The sequence below is a fragment of the Aethalodelphis obliquidens genome, unplaced genomic scaffold (assembly GCF_003676395.1).
Source record: "Aethalodelphis obliquidens isolate GAN/ISIS:26980383/991018 unplaced genomic scaffold, ASM367639v1 scaffold9, whole genome shotgun sequence".
In the NCBI taxonomy this organism is placed as follows: domain Eukaryota; kingdom Metazoa; phylum Chordata; class Mammalia; order Artiodactyla; family Delphinidae; genus Aethalodelphis; species Aethalodelphis obliquidens.
In genome coordinates this window covers 38,974,675-38,993,023 of record NW_020837953.1, presented here as the reverse complement: position 1 = coordinate 38,993,023, position 18,349 = coordinate 38,974,675, and the positions used below count along the sequence as shown (strand labels likewise).

The following is an 18,349-nucleotide window of genomic DNA, read 5'->3' as shown; positions in this document are numbered from 1 at the left end:
TGTGTGTGTGTGTGTGTGTGTGTGTGTGTGTGTGTGTGTGTGTGTGTTGGGGGGAGCACTTGTGCTGTACAAAGAAGCCTGGTCAGGATTTGGAAGGCCGGGGTGCCAGTCCAGGCACTGCCACTGACTGACGGTGTGACTGTAGGCAAATGTCTCCCGCTCTCTGACCTCAGTTTGCTTACCTGTAAAATGGAAGGTCTAGGCTGGCCCTCTCCAATAGAAATATATATTTATATATTTAATTGTAGGTTTTCTAAAGACCACATTAAGAAAAGGCTTTAAAAAGTTAAAATGAATTGGAATAATATATTTGTTAAATCCAATGTATCCCATGTATTATTTCAGTAAGTAACCAGTATAAAAATATTCATGGTATACTTAACACGCTTTTAAAAAATTGTCTTCCAGATTCAATGTGTATTTTACACTTACAGCACATATGAACTTGAAAAAGCCACATTTCAAATGCTTAAGAGCCACAGGGATGGGCGGCTACTGTATTAGACAGTGCAGGTCCAGAGCATTTCTGGTCTCCTCACTAAACCATGAATGTCCCAAAAGCAAAGACGATGATTTATTTTCCCAGAAAGTAGCAAAAGGAGCCTCAAAGAAAGAACGTTAATAAATCTGGCTGATAAATGCATCTGACATGCACTTTCAAAACACTTTCAGGTACTTTGTTATTGAATCCTCCCAGGTACTCTATAATTCCAATTTGCAGATAAGGAAACTGAGGCACAGAGTGGCTAAATAACTTGTCCAAGGTCACATAGCTGGCAAATGGCACAGCTTGGTCTTTAAACCCTGGGTAGTGTGACTTAGAGCCCATACTCTTCACCATTATCCTATACTATCTCTTTTATAATAGTGAGATAAATAATATTAATTAAAATTGCTAAACTGTATTGCAGGCTTACTATGTGCTAGGCATCTTGTAAGCATCATCTCATTTATTCCTCAAAGCAATCCTATAAGGAAGGTTCTAGGTGTCTAATTCCTGTTTGCTCAATGAAAGTAAGAAAGAAGAAATGAGGGATTTTAAAGGTGCCCCTGACTAGCCCTGAGCCTCTAGTACAAGGGTCCACAACCCCCAGGCCGTGGACTGGCTGTTAAGACCCGGGCCGCACAGCAGGAGGTGAGCGGTGGGCAAGGGAGCGAAGCTTCATCTGTATTTACAGCTTCTCCCCATCGCTCGCATTACCCCTTGAACCATCCCCCTACCCCGTCCGAGGAAAAATTGGCTTCCACAAAACCGGTCCCTGCTGCCAAAATGGTTGGGGACCGCTGCCTAGGATTCTTGGAGGGTACACTTACCCCTACCCATAAGCCACCATGAGCAGTGACAGAGAATTATTCTAAGCTCTAATTGGCATGGTCCCTTGATCTTTGGGGCATCCGAGTTAAGTAGAGCCACCCACGGGAAGAGTTCCTCCAAGGATCTGGATTAAAGGTACCCATGAGAGTTGAGACGTGTCAGGTAAATGAGCACTCCCAGCAGCTAAAATGTGCACTTGGGGCTAAAGGCGCTGATAGGTACGAACTTCTTTCTTCTTTCCAAAGATATGTCAGTGTTCCAGCTTAGTGTCGGTATTTGAGCCCTGGAGCCAGGGTGCTGGGGGTCAAATCCAAACTCTGTGAACCCCAAAAGCCACTTCACCTCTTAAGTTTCCCCATCTGTAAAATGGGAATAAATAAACCCATGTAGATGCATGGTGAGGATTAAATGAATTAACACACGTGAAGGGCTTAGAACAGCTCCTGGCTCCTAACTGTTGGTCATTGTTGGTTCTTGCCGTGGGATCCAGGCTTTCAGTGAGTCCTAGAAAACTTAGATTGCAGACTGTGACTTGTGGATAATTGAAGTGTTCTGGTGTGTTTTTCCCCTCTCGGAATTCCTTACCCCACTTCCCATCTGTTTCCTACCACCTCACACGTAATTACAGTTCTCCATCTATTGTTCTCCCATTGTTTCCCGTTTGTTCTGCTTCCCTTGCGACAGCACATGGCGGCTGCCTGAGCGAATGAATGGTTCATACCTGGCTTCGTTTCACTAGACCTTAAAATAGAGTTGCCAGGCGTCTGTCACCCCCGCCAGACTGTGAGCTTCTCGACGCGCTGTATCCGTTTCATCACTGGGCGCCTGTGGTGAGCACCTGGCACCATGCCCGCACCTAGTAGGTGTCAGGAAATGTTTGTCAGATTTAATTAAACTTAACTGGAGTGAAAACCCCTTGCAGGAAGGAAAGGCCCACCCCTCTTCATTTTCTCTGTGTCCCCCACTGCACTTGACCTAAGGCTACAAGAAGCCAGAACTGACAGCCTTTCCTAAGCAAAGTTGTAAGGTTCTGGCTCCTGTCCTGCTGATGACAAGGAAGTTGCGGAAATAATCTCAAGAATCATAAGACTAGTGAGTTCCTAGCACGTGCTAAGCCCTTTCATATCGATTAGCTGGTTCATCCTTCAAATGTGTCTGCCAAGGATTAATCCCACTTAGCAAATCGGGAAACTGAGGCTCACAGTTTTGGTAACTTGCCCAAGGACATGGAGGTGGCGGTGACCTCCCTGGGACTTGGACCCAGGAGTGCCCAATGGCTCCACATTTGACCTCTCAATAACCCACGGTGCCTGGGAACACCTGCTTTGGCAAACCAGCCAGTAGTGGGCGGTGAGGAGAGCAGAAAGGGAAGCTGGTGGGAAGCGGGACCAATCAAAATAAGCCAACTTTGGGGGGAAAATAAAAAGAAAGAGGGAAGACTCTTGGCTCTAAATGTCTCTCAAAGTCATCTGCTTCTCCCGCTCTGCCCTCACCACGGTCTAAGCGACCCATCTCGCTGGCTTAAACAGCGCTCTGTGTTTCCAGTCTCTTCAAAATGCAGCTCAGATCATATCTCTGCTGTTGCTTGAAGCCTTCTTCCTCCTGCTCTCAGGACAAAGAAGAAAAACTCACAGCCAGCGGTGGGCTGGCAAACCTGCTCTCTGGGGGCCTGGGGTGGGGACGGCGGAAGAAACAAACAAGAAAGCCCTGATTTGCAGTGGTGGCTGATTTCCATGGCGTAAAGATGCCCACCGTGGCCTGTTTCGATCTAGCAGCAGTTTAAGAACTGGTTCACAAAATTCCCAGCAACATCACAATCGGCTCTCAGGAGCTGGTAGGAACCAGCCACAGCACACCACTGCAAGCGGTGACCCACCAGCGGTGCCCTGCACATCTCCCCAGCCCCAGCAGGCACCACGTCCCCCCTCCTTGCCCTCCCACCACACAGCCTGCCTTCCATCCCCCCTGCCCTGAGCCAACTGTCACGAGGCCTTTGCACATGCTGTTCCCTCCACCTGCCACACTTGTCCTCTGCCTACTCTTGCGTCCTCAGGCACAGCACGGCGTCGCTTCCTCAGGCTTGCGCGGGTCCCTTTACATCCTGTTATACCTCCTGGTATCTGATGCACTTAGCACAGTTGACCATGTGATCACTTGATTCATGGCTGTCTTCCCCACCAGGCTGTAAGCCCTGTGAGGCAGGGCCTTGTCTGTATGCCCAGTAGGGACATCCTTCTCACTGTCGTTGCTGCCAGTGGCACCCCCTGGAATTGTGCAATATTTGTCCCCCACCCCAATGCACAGTGTGGGACCTGGCCCATCCTAGGTAATCAGTGAACTCTTCCCGAACCTTCCAGTTAAGCGTTGGTCTTCCTGTGCTTCTCTTTTGAGTAGCTCCTCCCACCTCCATTGAGGTGGTGGCCGCTGATACACCAGCCCCCTTCAGCCGCTACCAAGCCCAGAACTTCACGCTGGTCTGCATCGTGTCGGGAGGGAAACCGGCGCCCACGGTGAGTACCTCTGGAGTCATCCCTCCTCGTCCCTGCCGGGCCCCCCTCCTTCGTGGCCCGTCCAGCTGCCCCTGTCACCACAGTGCTCACTCTGCAGAATGAAGGATAGAGGCCACAGCTTGCATAAATTAACTCTGCCCCGTCTGCCTTGGTTTGACCCTGTCCACTCATCTGACCTACCCAGGCGCCCATATGCCTCTGTTGCTCCCAGCCCCCTGGTGCTGAGAACTCCCGCTTCTCCTGGACCCTGAAATCCTTGAACTGCACAGTGAGGGTGGTCTTCAGGGGAGCCCAGCCTCAAGCACACCCCTATCCCAGTTATTGAACAGGATGGAGACAGATGAGGCCCGGAGAAGGCAAGGGATGTAGAGAGAGTCAGCCACTGTGTTCTTAACAGAGCTGGGACTCAAGGTCATGTCCTCTAGCTCCAAGTCCACTGGGGAGGGTAGGAAGGAGGGAGGAAAAGGGGGAGGTGGGAAGCGGGGAGGAGGGGGAAATCCCTGTTTGGGCCAACTCCTTATTAGCCCCGCCCTAAGCGCTTTGAGGCCTGTCAGTGCAGCTCACGAGTTACTGTCATGGCCGCTCTAAGGGGCGGGGTGGGGGGAGGGGCTAAGATGGGAGAGCATGTGGGGGGCTGTCTTCTAGCCCCTAACGTCACATGCACCAAATGACCCTGAGCAAGGAGACCTGCCCTCTGCTCCTCAGGTTCTTTGAGGAGGTTTAGGGTGTGGGCAACATTATTGTTTTTCAGCATTTTTAGAAGCATCAGGACCTGTTTGGTCTGATTCAAATACACGGAAGCCCCATGTTGAAAACATTTAAAAGTGAAGGAAGGGCAAGTTGCCCTAATGGGTCCCTGAGGCACCTCTGTGGAACCCTGAGAGTTCCCTGAACCATATTGAGAACCTACGGGCTACTGCTCCCAAGGCCAAGTTTAACCTTATATGATACTTTGAGTCTTGACCTTGTGAGTTTCACACATCACTAGGGGTGGGGCTGGAGCCTTGGGCAGGGGGATTAGAGTTCAAGGTGGGGAGGCAGGGGCTCTCCTCCTTCCAGACCCTTGACTGTCTCACAGGCAGGATCCAGTGGGGTGACCTTGGGACCGGGCCAGCCCCACCCCAGGACCAGCTGTCCAGGACAGGACAGGAGTGGAGAGAACCAAGACAGGGCAGTAAGCAGGTGCTCAGAGGCACAGGGGGCAGTAGGCGGGGGTGCAGAGACGAGCCTTTGATGAAGCCCATCTCCCTCCACCTGCACCTTACAGTCCTGAGGACACAGAGGAAAAAGCAGCTTCAGAGCCAGCAACTGGCGAGAGAAGAGCGTGGTCCCAAGATTTCCCTTTGGAGCCCATAAAGACGTCTGCCCTCTCGAAAATGAGACAAGCTCGTCTTTTTCTCCAAAGAAAAACTCCTTTTCTGCAGGGCACAGAGAAAGTCTCCTCACCGCCCTGGGGCTGCAGGAAGACCCCCTCCTCCCCGAGCTGGCCATCTCCTGCCATTTAAGACACAGCAGTACAATATTCAAATATATATATGTAAAAATATATATATATATCTGAAAGGTCCTCATCTCCCCACATTCTAGGCACCTTACGTTTGCCTGCGATATCAAAACTTGAAAGAATTCTTTGACATAAATTACAAACCTGCTTTTGAAGCACTTTTCAAAAAAGAAAGAAAGAAAGAAAGAAAAACCCCAAAGCAGGCTATTATGTGCATAAGAGATTCTTCGTCGGAGCTGTAAACTCTGACAGACTCTGCGCACCCCACGTTTCATTCGCCCCCCCCACCTGGTCCTCCTCCGCATCCTCCGGCTCCCTTTCCCCACTGGCACCAGCGTCCCCAGAGCTGCTTCCTGTCCTCCTCTCACCCTGTCTCCCATCGATTTATTTAAAAAAAATACACCCAATCCCCACAGGCCCCTGGCATATGTACCAAAATAAAAAGGCAGCAAATTAAATGAAATGCCGCCTCTCAAAACTCCAATTCCCTGTTGGCGGAGGAAGTGAGAATATGCGGCCTATTGCCTCATTCCGCACCTAGCGCCTTCCCACACGCACACCTGTTTCCTGTCTTCCTCTCCAAAACCTCCAGGATGTGCGCACACACACACAGATCCTTTCCTTCTCCTTCTGACATCTCACTTAATCTCTGGCGCTCTTCCACCTTCACTCTCACCCACCTGCTCTCCCCAGGTGGGCACGGACCACACCCTTGGAGCCCAGGGGGGCTGCCAGGGCCGTGTCCAGGGTGCTTTTTCCACGCACTGTTTCTAAGCGTCCAACGGCCTCATGAAGTAAGTGTTCTCATTCCCTTCATGAAGTAGGTGTTCTCAGTAAGGAAACTGAGACTCAAAGAGGCTCACCAGCTCAGCCTCTGCCGCCAGAGCCTGCGTGTCCCCATTGAACCGAGCTGACTCAGAGCGCTTGGGGTGCTGGAGGGAGAGAGCGGTCCATCTGGAAGGCTACTAGGAGGAGGAGGCTCCTGAAGGATTGGACTCCTGTGGCCAGTTCCTCTGAGAGCCCACTGGGAGGTCCATGTCATTGGGGCAAAATCTTTTCCCACACCCTCCTTGCAATTTCAGGTTTATTTCAAACGAGATGGGGAGCCCATCGACGCAGTGCCCCTGTCAGAGCCGCCGGCTGCTAGCTCCGGCCCCCTCCAGGACAGCAGGCCCTTCCGCGGCCTGCTGCACCGTGACCTGGACGACACCAAGATGCAGAGGTCACTGTCCCTGCTGGACGCTGAGAGCCGGGGCGGGCATTCCTACACAGAGCGCCCCTCCCGCAGCCTGACCCCGGATCCCTTTATCAATGACCCGGCGACCACCGAGAACATCCCCGAGACGGTGGTGAGCCGCGAGTTCCCCCGCTGGGTCCATAGCTCCGAGCCCGTCTACTTCCTGAGCCACAGCCGTACGCCGGGCAGTGACGGCACCGTGGAGGTGCGCGCCCTGCTCACCTGGACGCTCAACCCGCAGATCGACAACGAAGCCCTCTTCAGCTGTGAGGTCACGCACCCGGCACTGTCGATGCCCATGCAGGCAGAGGTCACGCTGGGTGAGGCTCGACGGAAGCCACTCTGCAGGGCCCCTGCAGAGATGGGCGGTGGGGAGCCTTGGAAGAGGGCGGGCTGCCGGCCACCACGGAGATGGGAAGTTGGAGCGAGCCGGGGTCGGGGTTAGGCACGGAGGTCAGAGGCAGGCTATTTGGGAGGTTTGCTGAGCTGTGTTGGAGGACATAGGAAATTACAGGGAGGTCTGGGGAGTTTGGTCCAGCAGGATCAAGGATATGGAAGTCACAGAAGTTTTGCTAGATCAGTGTTAGAAACATGGGAGGTTTTCAAGATTGAAGATGGAACAGGACACTCCCAGGGAAGTTTGCTGGGTGAGTGAAGAAGACACAGGAGTTGGGACTCATAAGGGAGAGTTGCTGAGTCAGGTCAGGAAACATCCAGGGAAGGATGGGAACATAGGAGGTGACAAAGGGGTTTTCTCGATTGAAATAAGAGACCCTTGAGTGCAGGGACAGTTACTAGGTAAGGATCATGAGTGTGGCAGGTCGGAAGCTTGTCGGATTAGGGTCAGGAATACTGAAGGTAGTTTTGCCAGCTTGGGGTAGGGAACGTATAGGACGTGGGAGGATACTGCTCTCGCTTACACTTTTAAGTACAATGGAAACCCTGTCATCTGCAGGGATGTGGGACGTGGGCGCAACCAGGAAACTGGATACCCAGGGATAGCTCAGCCTGAGAATTCAATCCCCATCTGGGGCCTGCTTCCTCTTCCCACAGAGCACCAAGTCTGTATGTCCCCAGAGCAGATCCTTGTTTCCCCTTGTACATCTCCTCCCAGCTGAGTAAAGGCAGGGAGACGGGACATGTGGAACCTTCTCTACTAGAAATATGAGGCTCTCAGAGCCAGGATTTGTATTGACTGGGGTGGGGTGGGGCAGGGAGCTGGGCACACTGACCCAGTACTGGCCCTCTTTGCCCACAACCCTCTGGACCTTGGTTTTCGGTACCCAGCAGCTGAACCCAGAGCCCAAGATGCCAGGGCTTGTCCCCTGCCTCTCCTGCAGTGGTGAAGAGCTGCATGGAAACATCTACAGCCCCTAACCGAGGCCCCTCATGACTGAGGACAGATAGCAATGACTGACGAGGGTTGAGACCCCAGCCTGTGCCTGGGGGTCCAAAGGCCGTCTCTGTTTTTAGCGAGTCCACCAGAAAACCCTGCACCAAACACCAAGAAAAGGATTTCATGTACATATAACACCTACTCTGTGCCAGGAACATATGCAAGGATTCTCTCATTCACTCCTCACAAGCAGTTTACCACGCAGTCCCATTTTACAGGTGAGCAAAACTGAGGCTCAGTTTGGTGGGGTCCCTTTCTCTGAGTCACCAACTTGTAAGTAGCAGAGCTGGGATTTCCAGCCGGGTCTGTTGGTGCCTTCTCCAATTCCCCTATGCCAACCACTGAACTTACCAGCCCCAGGACTGGGCACCCTTGCTGGCTATGGGGTTAGTTGTCTGAAGTCTGATTAAAATGGCCCTTTGATTCCCACAGGCCACTTGCCCACACAGAAAATAATAATAAGGGCTAACATTTACTGAACACCTACTATATACCATGGACCGTTGCTTTTCTCATATGAACACAATTAGTAACCCAGTTACCCAATTGGTAATCCTCATGGTCACTCAATGAGGTCAGCGTTATTAGTATCCTCTATCACAGACGAGGCAACTGAGGTGCAGGGAGGTTAAGTAAGTTGCGCAAGGTAAGTGGGGGAGGGTTCAAAGGCAGGCAGTGTGGCCCCAGTGTCTTGCCCTTAGCCTCCACTCACTGTGCTGCCTCAGGGCATCTGTTGTCATGGTGCCTGCCCCCTGAGTACCATTTGCTCATCATGCCATAGAAACTTCACAAGCACCCCTTACGGCCAGGCCCTGTGCCAGGCACTGGGATTATCCCCACGCAGAGCCTGTCCAGATCCCTCTCTCAGCCTTCCCACCTTGCCAGAACTCCCGCCCCCAGTTTCTCTGAACCCTCCATTCTTCCCAGAGTTCCTTCTTGCATTTGAACCTCCCTGTCCCCAAGATACAGTCTGCTTCCAGGCTGGGAGGCAGAGCAGCCTCGACCCTTCAACGGGATGCCTTGCCCATGAAAGCCGCCCCCAGCCTCTCTTGCCCAAGGCTTGACTTCCCACGGGAGGGCTTCCCTGTCCCACCCCCAAAGAGAATGAGAAAGACGAGACCAGACAAGGACTTCCGAGCAGCTGGAAAGGTGAGCTTGCAGTTCACATCTCCCAGTGATGGACGGGGTGCTGCCACTGGCTTGTTCCACCCCCTTCCCACCCCCTATCCCAAGCCATAGTAAAGCACTTGCCTGCCCTGTCCCAGATTCCAGATGGTTCCCTTGACCGGAGCCACCTGGTGTGCACCCCCAACCTCCATCATCAGAGCAAGAGAAAGGCCCACTCACAGGCAGTGGGCATGACAGATATGTGTGTGCCCACGGGGAACTGGGGGACACAGCAGGGCCACCCAGGCGAAGGGGCCAAATTGGGTGGGTGAGTGAAGAGACCCCCAGGCTGGCTTCCCGTCTTACCGCAGCTGCTGTCAGTTGGTGAGGTCTCAAGCCTCTTAGGTCTCTGAGCCTTGTTCTCTGACCTGCTGAGTGGGGGAATAATAGTAACCTCATAAATGTTTGGCGCATGTGATGGCAGCCAGGCTGTATGCAAGATGCTTTTCTCCAAGATCTCCTTGCAGTGACCCTATCAGGCAGCGGAGAGACGCCATCATTATCCCCATTTTATAAGTAAGGGAACCCAAGCTTAGAGCAACTCTCCTCAGGTCACCCAGCCAGGTCTGACCCCAGAGCCCATGCTCCTAACCACTGAGCTCTACTGCCCATCCGGTGGGGCTGTGGTGAGGACCCATGGAGCCAGTGGGTGTAGCCGGTGGAGAGTGGTGTGAACCAGAGGGGTCCTGAGTGAGTGCTTACCCTTCACACAATCAAGGCACCCTGTACTCTGGCCATGGGGGTGAGACAGAGGGCTGCATGAGATGACCCCGGAGCACAGAATCCAGTCATCTGGTCAGGACTTTAAAAGTTAGGCCAGCAAGGGTTGAGGCATGCCTCTCTGTGATGACCCTTTGCTTCTTCTGTTCCCGCGGCCAGGGATGCCCTCCCCAGCTCAGATGCCACTGCCCCTAAGAAGACAGACGCCTGGTGGTCCTAGAGCCCATCTCAGTAGATAGCAACTACATTCTTCCCATTGATCAAGCCAGAACCCTTGGAGTCACCCACTTTCCCCCTCTTCTCTCCTACCCAACAGCCAAGCCATCCTTAAGCCCTGGCAGCTCAACCTCAGAATATATCCCACATCTACCCTGTCTCATGGTTTCCTCTCCGACCACCCCATCTAAGCACCGGCAGTTCACACTGGATTATTACAGTAGCCCCCAAACTGGCCTTTCTGCTTCCACTTATGTGCATTTCTGTTCTCCACTCTGATTGATCTAAAATATAAATCCACATACACACCCACCGAAAACCCTCCAATGGTAGACAGATTGATAGAACAAAAAAAGAGCCCAGAAATAGACCCACATATAGTCAGTTGATTTTTGATAAAGGTCCCTAGGCTGTTCGATGGGAAAAGAGAATGCTTCTTAATACATGGCCCGGGAACTACTGGACACACTTAAGGAGGAAATGAACCTGACCTCTACCACACACACACACACACACACACACACACAAGAATTAACCTGAGATGAATCCCAGACCTCAATGTAAAACCCAGCATCATAAAACTTCTAGGGCAAAACACAGGAATATATCTTTGTGACATTGAGGTAGGCAAGGATTTCTTAAAGAGTCACAAAAAGCACTAAATGCAAATTTGAAAATTGGTGAATTGGACTTAATCAAAATCCAAATCTTCTGCTCCTAAGAAGATACTTTTAAGAAAGTGAAATGTGGCGAAATGGAAAAGCAATCTACAAACTGAGAGCAAATACTCTCAGTACAGAGATATGATGAGGGATTTGTATCCAAAATATATAAGGAACTACTGCAGATCAATAATGATAACTCAGATTTTAAAGAGAAGATATACAAGTGGCTAATCAGCATATAAAAAGATATACATCATTAGGGAAATGAAGACTAAAACCTCAGTGAGATACCATTTCACAACTACGAAAATGCCTAACATGGGAAAGACGGACAACACCAAATGTTGGCAAGGTCGTAGAACAATAAGAACCCTCATACAGGGCTGGGAGTATAAAACAGTACTACTGCTTTGGAAAACTAGTAGTTTCTTACAAAGATAAAAATACCCCTCCCTACTCTATGACCCAGCAATTTCACTCCTAAGTATCTACCCAAGAGAAATGAAAACATACGTCCACAAAGACCTGAATGCTCACAGCAACTTTACGCATAACAACAACAACAACAACTGTAAAAAACCCAAATGTCCGTAACTAGGAAAATGGATGAACAAATCTGTGATATATTCATATAATGAACCACTTCTCATCAATACAGTTGAATGAACTCCTAATACACCATGGAGTTCAGAGACATTGTGCTGAGTGAGAGTCGTCAGGCAGAAGAGTACAGACTGCACGATTCCATTTATATGAACTCCTAGAACATGGAGCGCACCTCTGAGGATAGAAAGTGGAACAGTGTTTACCTATGGAGGGTGGAAATTGACTGGAAGGAGGCATCAGGGGACCTTTGGAGGGATGGGAATGTTCTCGAGTTTGGCTGGGATAGTGGTGACACAGATGTTCACATTTATGAAGATTTGTCAAATTGTGTTCTTAAGAACAGTGCCTTTCCCTTATGTGAGTTTCCTCACCATTTAAAAATATATGAAAGTCAGAACAAAACAAAATAATCCTCTAGACCGCCATCACATCTAAAATTACATTCCCACGGTGCTCATCTCTCACACTCGTCTCTGTTACATCTGCTCCAGCCACAGGGTTCTCCTTACTCTTCCTTGAACATGCCCAGCTCAGACCCACCTCTGTGACTTGGCACTGTCCTTCCTTTCCGCCTAGATTAATCTTACCCCAGGTATCCTCAATCCCTCCTTCATCAGATCTCTGCTCAAATCTTCTGCTCAGAGGCTCCTTCCCTGAACACCCTATTTCAGCCTCCTCCTCCAGCCCCATCAATTCCTTACTTCGCTTTGCTTTCTGGCATTGCTTTTATCTCCACGTGCAAGTATATGATATACTTTCTTATTGCCTGGATCTTCCACTAGAATTTAAATTGCACGTGGGCAGGGTCTTTACCTGCCTTGTTCACATGGTACAGGGCTCAGCACAATCTGTAACATATGACTTAATAAACACTTCCCTAATAATCAATTACTTAATACTTTTCTGGGTTGTTGTGAAGATTAAACAAGGCGTGCATACAAAGTGCTTAGCATAGTGACAGAGTAAGTACTCAGTATATATAAGCTACTGTTGTTACTCATTATTGTATCCCCAACATTGCCCTGCATAGTGATCGACACAGATTAGGCATAAAGAACTAGATGGTTCGAGTAGATGAATGAATGGGTGTGTGAGTGGATTAGTAGGTTTATGGGTAGGTATATGGATGGAAAATGGATGGATGGGTATTATGGTGGAGGGATGAATAATATGATGGAATGATAGATGAATGCATAGAACAAATGCTTGGATGGATGGATGAATGATATGATGGAGGGATGAATAATATGAGAGAGTGATGGATGGATGGATAGAATGAATGCTTGGTTGGATGAACGAATGGACGCATGGATGTGTGGATGGGTGAATAAGTGGGTGAGTGGTTGTCTTAGTGAACACCTAGAATTCCTGTGGTGGGGCGCCTAGAGGAGCTTTCCGTGAGATTTCACAAGGCTCTCCTTGCAGCAAAATGCTAAGGAGAGTAAAGAGAGCAGTTATATAATCAGGATTTTTTGTACGCCCCTGAACAGATGCACACCACTTCACATTTCCATCTCATATCTCTCCCCCATTGTCATTTTCAGAGCAACTCCCCAAATAGTAGGATAGCAGTCTATTCTCCCCATTTACAGGTGAGAAAATTGAGGCCCAACAAGTTGGATTGACTCATCCAAGTCACGTAACTGGAGAGTAGAAGACAGGCCTCAATCCTGGGTCTCCTGACTCCCACTCTTTCCATATGTCCAGGGGTTGAGGGGAGGGAAGTCCCGGGGGCTGAGAACCTTCCTTCAGGTACCTTCAGTGATGTGTTCTAGGGGCAGGAGAGAGGGGCCAGGACTTGACCACCGGGAGCTGCTAGTGGGTGTCAGCATGTGGTGGAAGCGTGTGGGTGACATCAGCTGGCCCGGCTTCCAGAAGCATCTGGATGCAGCAGTGAGGGCAGGAGTCAGAGGGGCCACCTGCCACCAAGGCTCTTGCCAGTCGGCAGCTGCCAGGATCGAGCTTGGAAGAGTGAGCGCAAAGCAGACCCCTTGCCTACCCACCCTCTGCCTCTCGGGGTCAGCTCCACACAGGAGTCTCTGGACCTGGCAGCTCAGGGCAGCGGGGGAGGGATCTGGCTGCCCACGTGGAAGAAGGCATCCAGCTTTCCCCCTCCTCCACTCCTGGGTTCCAAGCTTCGCTCTAAAGACCTGTGCAACTTCAGGTCCCGCCCCTGCCACTTCTTTGCTGTGTGACCTCGGGCAAGCCACTGCCCTCCTGGGAGCCAGTTTTACGGCCTGCAAAATGGGTTTCATGGCAACCTGCCTCGTAAACACCAAGATGGGTGAGACGGTCCTAGAATGACGTCTAGCACATGTCAGGCACCTGATAAATGTGAGTTCCCTCCCCTTGGGGCCAGGAGGCCCAGGCGCGGCCCGAAGTGGGTGGGTGGGGTCTTTTGGAACCGAGGCAGTTAGGAATCTGACCCAGGAGACGAGGTTGTCCGCCCTGGTTCTCCTGCTTACGCTTCTCCGGGACAGGGATGCCCTTCCACACCCCCTGCTGGCTGCAGCAGGACAGTGCCATCCCGGCAGGACGAGAAGAGGAGACTGAATGACGCAGGGCCAGACCAGCCTATGCAGCGCTTCTCACCTGCAAGGGGACCTTGACAGCACTTGAATGTTCATTAAAAAGACGAGAAAGTTACTTGACTTCCCCAAGCCTTCATTGCCTTATGGGGACAATCTCGAGAGGTTGGAAGTGTAAATGAGGTCGTGCATAAAGCACGTCACAGAGCGCAAGGCACTTAGGACGCTCTGGACAAATGTTAGCCCTTAAACCCACCGTCTCCCGATATTCCTAACAACCCAGTGTGGTGGGGGGACAAGGGTTGCCTTGGCTGTTCCCACCCTGTGTTTGGGGAAAGCCAGGGGAAGTGACTGGTCCAGGGGCACACAGACTAGACTCCTTTCTTACATGGGTGGACGCAGCAGCGGAAGCTGCCTGCACCTTCCCTGCCATTCCCTCCCCCTCACAGGCCTGGCTTTCCCGCTGATGCCTCCCTCCGCCCCACACGGCCCTTCAGGTGTCTTGCTCGTGGTTTAATTAATAGTCCTTTGGTCTCATGAATGAAATTGGTTGGCAGTGCCTAGGAAATCACCCACATCTGCCAGCTGCTCTGATTTCTGCTCTGACAGCTCTGAGTGGGAAGGAGAGGCTCGGGTAGCAGGTGGAACAGATGAGGAGAACCCAGGCCAGCCCCAGGGCCTGGGGAAAAAGCTTTTCTCCTGCTGCCACCCCTGGAAGATGTCCAAGGAGAGTGGCACAGAGCATGGCACTCTGATCAAAACCCTATCGCTTCCCCCTGGCCCAGGGAGCTCTATGGGGTCTGGCCCAATCCCCACCCCCATCACCCCTGACCTTCCACCTCAGCGCCATGTCCTGGCTGTTTCCTCCACCTGGAACCCTTTTCAGGAGCTTCATCTCAGCTGAAATGTCAGCTCGTTGAAAGAGACACTCAGACCATCACTCCCCACTTGTCCAATTCTCCACACAGTGCCATGGCTCTCCAGTAGTTTCTTATTCACGTACTTATTTGTGTGTCAAATGTCTCCCCAACTAAAGTGTAAGCTCTGTGTCGGCAGGCACGCGTCTCCATCACCACTGCGTCCCCAGCCCTGCCCCAAAGCCTGCCACACAGTTGGCTCAATGATTACTTGTTAAATGAATGAATGAGTGATGAATGGACCTGGCAGAAAGAAGCCTGGTGCAAACGTCATGGGACAAGAGAAACTGGCTCTTTGGGTGACCTTGGATAAGCCTCTTCGTTACCCCTGGGCCTGTTTCCCAATCTGAAACCTGAGAGATTGGACTCAGTGATCCCAGTGGCTCTTCCATCCCCGATGTGCTCTGGTTCATAGGAGAGCAGCACCCTTGGGCATCTTGTCTCCCAAGTTCAGAGAAGTTAAGCCACTTAAAAGAAGTGAAAGAAGTGATACAAGCAGGTGAGGAAGAGAGGCCGGAAGGGCACAGGCCAGGCCCAGGGAGGGAGATGGTTACCCCCACATTTTGCCACCTTCCACTCACCTCCAACCCAGAGATTCCAGAAAAACCCCACGGGGCATATTAACCTGGTAGAAGGCTCTCTGGAGCAGGGGTAATGAGACCAGAAATTTCATCCCAGTTCTTCACTGTGTGAACTTTGACAAGTTACTTCCCCTCTCTGAGCCTCAGTTAACTCAGCTATACAATGGGGATGATAAAGGCAGGAGCGCATCTCACAAGGGTTTGGTGTAGGTGGGAGTGTGGGTGTTCTGAGCAGGGCTGGGCGCTGGAGCAGGGTTCTCCCTGTTATAGCAGCTGAGTCGTCTCCCAGGTGGCACCCCCCTTGGGTGTCCCTGACTCCACTGTGCCCTGGGCTTCTCCGATCTGACCCCTTGTTACACCAGTTTGTGCTCGTCTTTTGACCCCACTGAGAGTGAACCCCACGAGGACAGGGACTGTGCTCTGTACGCCGTTAAATCCCCAGGTCCCAGCGAGGGCTCGGGAAACGTGTATGAATGAATGCAGGCATGAACGTGTATGAATGAATGCAGGCGTGAATGAATGATCCGGATGGGAACTTTCTCTTCCGTTCCGCCAGCACCTCTTTTCTTTGCTTAGTCTCCTCTCCCCGCACACACACACACCTCTCTGACCTGGCCTTCCTCTCCCTGTAGTTGCCCCCAAAGGACCCCAAATCATGATGACGCCCAGCAGAGCCCGGGTCGGGGACACAGTGAGGATTCTGGTCCATGGATTTCAGGTCAGCCTCTCTCTGAACATCTGCAAGGGTGGCGGGCGGTCATCAGGCACCAACGGGGCACGAGCATTCCTGGCGGCATGCTCTGAGACCCTCCCCTTGACCTCCAGCACGGCCAGCTGGTCCGAGTCTCCTAATCTGTGTCACGGCAGAATTGGCTTCCACGAGGAATGGCATGGGGTGCACGCATGGATGTGCTCGCCCACCTGCAACTTAGAGCAGACATGGCACATGGATCTTGACATTCCTTCCAGCCCTAGAGTCCTTTCCTTCCTGGGGTCTGGGCAGCCAGTCCCAACCCATCCGATGAAGATGTGTTAATACCCACCCTGGCCAGGCCATGCCTCTGGCCCCTTCCTGCTCCGGCAGAATGGTTCCTCCTGTGACCCGACTCTCTCCTGCTCTGGCCAACAGAACGAAGTCTTCCCAGAGCCCATGTTCACATGGACGCGGGTTGGGAGCCGCCTCCTGGACGGCAGCGCTGAGTTTGACGGGAAGGAGCTGGTGCTGGAGCGGGTTCCCGCTGAGCTCAACGGCTCCATGTACCGCTGCACGGCCCAGAACCCTCTGGGCTCCACCGACACACACACCCGGCTCATCGTGTTTGGTACGCTGCGCCCAACTAGCGGATCGGGAGGGCTACCCAGGGAGGCCCCTGGTTGGAGCTTTCCCAAGGAGGAGGGAGCAGTAGGGGCCCAAGTCCCATAAATTTGCCCTAAGAGGGTGCCCCACAGGGAAGCACTACAGTTCAGTGGTTAAAACCATAACAGCTTTGGAGCTAGAGAACCCTGAGTTCAAATCCCAGACCCACCACTTAGCAGCTGGGCAACGCTGGGCAAACTGTTTCCCCTCCCTCAGTTTTTCCATCTGTAGAATGGGGCTGATACCGCCCAGCCCGCAGAGGCCGTGTGGCTGCCCTGAGAGGGTGCACATGGCACCACACAGCGGGTGCTGGATGAGGGGCTTCCTTCGCCAAGTTCCAAATGCCATCCACGCTCTAGTTCTCTTTCTGTTCTTCCCAACAGAAAACCCAAATATCCCAAAAGGAACGGAGGACTCCAATGGTAAGTCTCCACTCTCAGAGCTTCTAGCTTAAAAGCTCTGGTCCCCCAAACGGCCCCTTTGTATGACCTTGCCCCTCCCTCGTGCCGTAGGCACATAATTGACCTCTAGTTGGGCAGAGTCTGGGTCACAGGTCAGGAGTGGGCACCAAAGCGATTAAGCACCCCTAAGCAGCTGGCAGGGAGCTCGAGGGACAAAGTCTCTCTCAGAGAGCTCGGCTGCCGTGGTCCCAAGAAGATGTGTCTAGCGCTGACCGTGGGGTTGTGATCCGGGGCCCTTGACCACTTCATAGGATGGTGGGGCCCTTTATACTGCCCTCCCTCAGCTGCCCCCGAGCTGGGCACCACCCCATGGGACACAGACACTCCCCCCAGGCCTGCCAGCCCTCCCTTTCCCACAGTGAACCAATCTCACAGTTCATGATGGAGGCCCCCACGCCTAGTCCCCACTGCAGTGTCCTGACGGCCACCGGGGAGCCTGACCTCCACCCAGCAGGCCTGGGACAGGGAAGAGGTCACGCACAACCAGGTGGGACAGATAGCAGAGCTAGGACTTGAACCCAGCCCATCCTAACACTGAAGTCCAGACTCTTGGCTGGGGCCCTTCAAAGCTCTGCGGTCCCCAGGCTCCACACACCTGTGCCCCCCAGAAAGCAAAGCGGGTGGGTCACAGGCCCTGACGCTGCTCCCTGCACAGGTTCCACGTCTGGCCCTGCTGGCATCCGGCTCACCTTGGTGCTCGCCCTGACAGTGGTCCTGGAGCTGACGTGAAGGCTCAGCCCTGCTCCCTCCATTCCATCTGGCACTGACATCTCTGCAATTGGTTTTCATTTCTTTTCTAAACTACTTCCAGTCTTGTTCTTAGTCTCTTTCTGTCCATGTCTTGGCTTCTTTGGTCAGTTTAATTAAAACAGAACATTTTTCCCCACCTCAGTCTATGGCTCTGTATTCTTCCTGGTCTATAGCAGCAACTGGGCACCTCCGGACATGCAACCTCGGGACGGGCACTGAGGGGGATGATGAAGGACATGGAGGGCATGCTCTTCCCTGGAGGAGGGGTGGAGGGGCAGCTCCTTGTTTCACACAAATCCAGTTGTGGGAAGTTGCCAGAGACTCTACTCAGGAAATTCAAGTTCCCTCAGGGCCAAGTGTAATAGTCAGCTCTTGCCACAATAATGCTGCATAACAAAGGGACCCAAATCACAGTGGCA

At 52.2% G+C, this 18,349-nt stretch overlaps 1 protein-coding gene across 1 annotated transcript in view; it reads left to right on the top strand.

The window, feature by feature from the left end:
* IGSF21 (immunoglobin superfamily member 21) overlaps positions 1-18,114 on the top strand; it is a 160,190-nt gene extending 142,076 nt beyond the window's left edge. Inside the window, exons 5-10 of the mRNA XM_027108292.1 lie at positions 3,710-3,825; positions 6,412-6,886; positions 15,995-16,080; positions 16,492-16,684; positions 17,103-17,141; positions 17,836-18,114. Coding sequence (XP_026964093.1) covers positions 3,710-3,825; positions 6,412-6,886; positions 15,995-16,080; positions 16,492-16,684; positions 17,103-17,141; positions 17,836-17,909 — 983 coding nt within the window. The 3' untranslated portion in view covers positions 17,910-18,114. The remainder of the gene's footprint in view (positions 1-3,709; positions 3,826-6,411; positions 6,887-15,994; positions 16,081-16,491; positions 16,685-17,102; positions 17,142-17,835) is intronic.
* Positions 18,115-18,349: the final 235 nt, after the last annotated feature.